At 42.1% G+C, this 5,950-nt stretch overlaps 1 protein-coding gene across 1 annotated transcript; it reads right to left on the bottom strand.

Annotated features, from left to right (window-relative positions):
• Positions 1-216: 216 nt before the first annotated feature.
• Positions 217-5,675, bottom strand: hyal6 (hyaluronoglucosaminidase 6). Its single transcript, XM_061722697.1, has 4 exons — positions 5,582-5,675; positions 3,572-4,539; positions 2,128-2,217; positions 217-994 (listed from the first exon to the last, which is right to left on the bottom strand). The coding sequence occupies exons 2-4, from the start codon at positions 4,505-4,507 to the stop codon at positions 515-517; spliced, it is 1,506 nt and encodes a 501-aa protein (XP_061578681.1). The 5' UTR covers positions 4,508-4,539; positions 5,582-5,675; the 3' UTR covers positions 217-514.
• Between the last annotated feature and the right edge of the window lie 275 nt (positions 5,676-5,950).

Raw genomic sequence — 5,950 nt, 5'->3', positions numbered from 1 at the left:
GCTTCACGCGACTTTTCGCTCACCTTCTTGTAAATCTGGCTATCCCGGTACTTTCTACCGTCTACAAATGCAGAAATGTTCATATCCTTCATTACATTTATGAAGTGATTAGTCTCCTCCTGGTCTTGCGTTTCTCCGTGTTTATAAGAACTTCTGGACTCAAAAGACCAGGATTCCTTGTGAACAGAACATGTGCAGAAAACAAATTAATGTTCCGTTTGATGGGGATATTCCGTTTGGTGTTTACATGACCCAATATTCGGGTTTTAAAAGGAGTAACCCAGGGGTTATTCAAAGGGGTTATTGGTGTTTACATGGCCGTGCAAAACCGGGTTATTACTAATATCCGGGTTTTAAAAGGGTTATTGACTGCATGTAAACGCAGTCATTGACGCCACACACGTGCGTTGCTCAGCAGCACAACAAGCAGGACAGTATGAGCCACTGAAAATAATGAGGGCTTCATCTTATTTCATCTGGAATTACCCTCGAACTCTAAAATAAATGTTGGCGTCTACAGGATGAGACACTTAACAACCAGACAGAGTCCCAGGAATATGATAATGCACAGGCAGGAGAAATGGAAAGAAAGCAGCAGCAGAACATCTGCCAGAAGGCTGTTGGTCCAAAGGGGAGGTCGTGGGACGGCGGGCTGAGGCCGGGGAGGACGGGGCACAGCCTGGGGGACCTCGCAGTAAACCCCCGTCCAGCCCTGGTAACACTGGCAGGTGAACTTGTGCTTCATGTCCAGTATGTCGTGGTTGTTGAGGTGACCGCTGACTTGGAAGCGGGGGCGCCTGGGTGACGGGTTACGTTGGATGTGGAAGAAGCGCGGGTTTAGGTGCAGGTAAGCACCGGAGTCCAGGCGTTTACGGACACACCTGCCGTTCTTCTTGCAGAGTGCTTTGCTGCACAGCTTAGCTGCTGATGTAACGTTCATGACGTAATGTCCCAGAGGCCCATCGATGTACTTCTTCACAGTCAAGCAGTTTCTCTGGAGGAGGAACAAAACACAACGCACTGTCAAAGTGAAGCTCATGGTGGTCTTTCTCTACAGATGATGCCTGCTTTACATCTCAGTTGAGCATTTTTCAAACCATATCAACTTCAATACTGGAAACATTTTAGATTTCTGCTCTATTGTTGCCACATTTAAACAACATGTTTAGTCTTTATCTCCTGTATTAAAAAAAGAAGAAAAGCCCAACAATCACCTTTCGTCATTAAATGTGGATATTAAATATTATTTTTCAAGTTTGATAATACATTTCTACGGTGGCCGAGACCCGCCATTGCTGAAAATAAAAGTAACGCTGCAAACAGAAACAAACGCTGCTGCAAATTAAATAAACGCTTAGCAAATAAAATAAATGCTGCAAACAAAAAGAAATGCCGCTGCAAATAAAATAAATGCTGAAAATATAAAGAAACCCCGCTGAAAATAAAAAAACGACGCAAATAAAAAAGCCACAACGGAAGTGAATTACCGGGGACTATTTTTGCTGATGCACCGGTGTTTTTTACGTGAGAGGAGAAGAGGAAGACAAAAAAAATTACACGTAGCGATGTTGAACACTAACCTTTTCACTTATTTTCTCATTCGTTGTTCTTCTTATTCCTCGCTCTTATTTCTTTTTCACTTACATCCTCTTCGTCTTCTTCTCCTCTCCGGTAAAAAACACCGGTGCATCTGCAAAAATAGTCCCCGGTAATTCACTTGCGTTGTGGCTTTTTTATTTGCGTCGTTTTTTTTTTTTTTTTATTTGCAGCAGCGTTTATTTTATTTGCAGTGGGGTTTCTTTATATTTGCAGCGTTTCTTTTATTTGCAGCAGCATTTGTTTCTGTTTGCAGCGTTACTTTTATTTTCAGCAATGGCGGGTCTCGGCCACCGTACATTGCCCCTCATATAAAACCAGACACTTTTATTTTGTTTAGCACCAACAGCCTCATACCCTCACAGCAAATCCTGTATTCTCCCTACATATTATGAATAACTAATGCTTTTCCGATGATTGCCGTTAGAATTTACACAGAATAAGCTCAGAAAGGGGTGCTAAAATCAAGTGCAACCAGTCACCAGCCTATATCATGTTTGGTCATGTTTTCATTCAGCTTTTAAAAGTCACCTGTGATCGAGCGTATTCTGATGATCCCCAAAGGACGACACCCGACGATCCCAAGGCGGCACTCTCACCAATAGTGTGAACCAAGTCACTCTTAAACAAAAAGGAAACATTAGTTAGACATTAGAAACATTAGACATTAGTCACTGGAGCCATCCCATAATGTTTATTTTTATTTTGTTATTTACGATACATGTTGTAATTAGGGCCCGAGCACTTACAGTGCGAAGGCCCTATTGTATCTGTAGGACCTAGCCATTTCCTTGACAACCATGTCTGCCTCACTCAGCTGCACCCCCCTCACTGTGTATTTCTTTGTATAATTTATATAATCTTTTGTATTTTTTTTGTATAATTGCCCTGTAAAATTGTAAATAGGTTATGTTTATTTTTATTCAGAACTGTCCCTTTTTCTTTTCTTTTCTATCTCTACCTCAAACTGCTGCACCTTAAATGTTTATACTGTTTATTCTGTATCATAGAAATACCACATTTGTTTTATTGTTCGAACCTGGCCAATAAAGATGATTCTGATTCTGAGTTGTTTTCGTTCTCGTTGTTTTTATTTTTCCAACGTTTAGGGGGGCACGTTTAGGGGCCTTTTTTCCCCCTAAACGTGCCCCAAAAGTCACCAAATTTTGCACACAAGCCAGGCCTGGCGAAAAATGTGATATTTCATGGTTTGCATTAATGGGCGTGGCAAAATGGCTCAACAGCGCCCCCTAGAAAACTTTGTGCCTCAAGCCCCACAATAGGGTTTGACGTACATGCACCAAAATCAGTACACATCTGTATCATGTCGCAACTTAAAGAAAAGTCTCTTGGCGCCATGGCCGAAACCAAACAGGAAGTCGGCCATTTTGAATTAATCGGGTAATTTTGCCGCAATTTATGCCACTTCTTCGGCCGTTAATACGGCCTGAACCATAACGTGCACCCAGGTGTGTTATACATCAAAATGTGTGTCTCCATGCTGCGACGATGCACATTACTTTTCTCAGTCAAAAGCGTTACCGTGGCAACGTTAGACGCCAAAAAGCGCGCCCCCCCTTCATCTGATTGGTCCATATTTGATAGTTCCTACTTTCTGCCAAAACTTTCGAATGGTTTGACATAAAGAGTCATGGTGGTGTCATCGGACTTGGTTTTGAGTCCTTGACCTTTAATTGGTGAAAATTGCACGCGCGAGGTCCCGTTCATCGCTGCTTGCAGCTTTAATTCATATTGCTAACATGTCATTAAACAACAATAAAAAACTCTTAACAGACAGGCATGAAACAAGGGTATGTGTATGACAAGTAAGGAAAGATGCCTCAGCTGGGGATCACACAGGGATGCTGCGATATATACGTTACGTACAGGTGTCCGGACAGCACCACCATACTGGTTATTAAATATGGACATGGGGACTAGAGACTTGTGATCGATTATAGAAGTAAAAACATACCTCTGAAAGCACAACAAAGGTGTAGGCGTAGAAGGGTCTGGAGTAGACAAAGACAGGCAATGTGAAGTCCATTCGGGCAATGGATGCTATCCGCATGGCTTCTTTAACCCGGTAGTGAACAAACTTGACTGTGTTTTGAGAAGACTTTAGCTCGTAGTCCAGGTAGATGGAAGGGTAAAGTGCTGTGCTCTCCTTCCAAAGCCACATCAGATGGTCATTGCGGACATGTTCCACATTGGGGCATTCGCCTGTGTAGCGTTGTGGGTGCTGCTTGTAGCCGTAGTTGTAGCAGTCAGGAAACAAGTAAAACCCCCACAGCCCATCGGGCCTGCGAGCTTCAGCCAGAGCCAAGGTCAGATTCATGAAAGCTAGTCCAGCGCTCTCAAAACTTTCCTTCGCTTCTTTTTCCACTTTGCTCTCTGGCCAGTTTGGGTGATTTTTTCTTATCTTTTCCTTGGACTTTTTGCGGTAGATGTCTTTGGATCCCCAGTTTCGTACCCACTGAGGCCTCCAGTTCTCCCAGTCTATGACGCCTAAACCCCGAAAATCCTTGTGTGGAATCAGTTTGTCGATGTCTGCCCGGGCTTTGCTCAGATGTTTGGAGATGCTCTGGTTCTGCGGCAGGCCACCGTTGACAGCAGCCCCAGCGTTGCTGTAGTGAGGGTAGTAGCCCAGATGGCTGTGGTAGAATATAGTCACATTTGGTCCACTTAAGGTTTCGTTGAGATTTGCTACAATGTCAAACACACTGAGGTCGAGGTCCACTTTGAATCGAAGGCGACATGACTCTGTTGGAGCATTCCAGACGACAACAAAGGGCCGATGAGGGATTAAAGGAGCATGGGCTGGCTTCATCTGGTCACCCCTTACTTGGAGCTTTAGTCTGGTGCCAGCCCACAAGACCAACTGTAGGAGATAAAGCCCGGTTAGCACCATGGTCGGCGTTCCTCATGGAGCAATTAGTGGTCCTGCACAAGGAGGGAAGAAATGTTACATGTTTGGACAGAAAGATATTAGTAGGTTCAATGAACAAGGATAATCAAGCAAGCCTTTGAGAGGACATAAGCGATGGGCACTGAAGTGAGTGCTCCAAATACCACAACAGGACACAAAGCTCTTCTGTTCTCAGAGGCAGGACTGTTATGAAGATGATATAGGGTGGAGAACGTGGACAGGAACAGCTCTACCTTCTTTCAGATTTGTTTTTGATTTTATTTTAAAATCTAATTTTAAACATTTATTTGCCCGAACAACTTTAAAGCAGATGAGCGTTTCAATTGTTGGAATTAAGTTATGGAATTCATTACATAATGATTTAAAGGGCTGTATAAACATATTTCAGTTGAAAAAGAAATTTAAAGAGAAAGAAATAGCAATGTATGGATGAAATAGTAAAAATGTATAATATATGCGTATGGAGACAGACAATCTATCTTTGATTTTTTTGTTTTTCTTTCCTTGTGATATTAACTAAGTAATTGTGCAGACCATCTGTTATTATTCTTCAATTTTGTGTTGAGGGAGGGGCAGGTAGAATAAGATTTTCTTCTTCCTGCTCCTTTCTGGTTATGGAATATGCTTTTGATTGTGTTGTCATTTTACTTGTTTGTTTCTTTTGTTTGCATATTTCCATGATCGGAATAAATAAAAATGAAATGAAATGAAATGAAATTTTTTATTGTACATCACCCTTAACTCAAATATGGTTTCAAAAAGCCATACAGAGAATTAATAAACCCGGACTTCATCCACTACAACATGGAACAGTCCACTGCAGGTCTCTGTCATGAATGAAAAACTCCTTAATTTGGTTTCACAGGAAATTCTGCAACTTTTAGCTGTTTTGGAAATATTAAGAAGTTGAATATGTGGACCTATTCTAATATAAAGAGCTTTTAGCAACAGAGAAAATAACCATGGCCTCATGGGAAAACACGACGAAAGCCTGACTTCAGTCTTGTATGTTGTATAGCGCCATGTCGTAACAAAAGTCATATCAAGCTTACTTACCACAGTTTATAAAAAGCAGAGCAGCTGTTCAATCGAACAGAGGGTGAAGAATCCTCACTTCACTTTAATCCTAATCCTGACACGTACAGCTGGTGGGTGACAGTAAAGTTTAAAAAGTCAAGTTTCACAAGAAAATGTTTCATCTCTACATTTGCTGACATGTTCAAGGTAGCGGTGTCACAGTAAAGGTACAGAAATGATGTGGCGGTGGCGCATTACAAGTGACAGCAAGCTCCTTAACGGGAGCTCGACAGATATGACGGGGCCGGAAGAAGTCAGACTTTCTTCATAAATATATTCTTGCTTCTCATTTCCCTGCCAACATTTGCTTACCTGTGAGCATCATGAGAAGATCTGTCATGGTAAACG

This window comes from Cololabis saira, chromosome 5 (genome assembly GCF_033807715.1).
Source record: "Cololabis saira isolate AMF1-May2022 chromosome 5, fColSai1.1, whole genome shotgun sequence".
Taxonomy (NCBI): domain Eukaryota; kingdom Metazoa; phylum Chordata; class Actinopteri; order Beloniformes; family Belonidae; genus Cololabis; species Cololabis saira.
This window is presented reverse-complemented; position numbering and strand designations above follow the sequence as displayed.

Bases quoted from the DNA above. Each gene is read 5' to 3' on its own strand.
- hyal6 (XM_061722697.1), bottom strand. From the start codon at position 4,507: ATGGTGCTAACCGGGCTTTATCTCCTACAGTTGGTCTTGTGGGCTGGC. The intron at 2,218-3,571 runs GTATGTTTTTAC...TTTTTGTTTAAG, and splicing joins CCTTTGTTGTGCTTTCAGAG to AGTGACTTGGTTCACACTAT. The intron at 995-2,127 runs GTGACTTTTAAA...TTCCTCCTCCAG, and splicing joins CAGAATACGCTCGATCACAG to AGAAACTGCTTGACTGTGAA.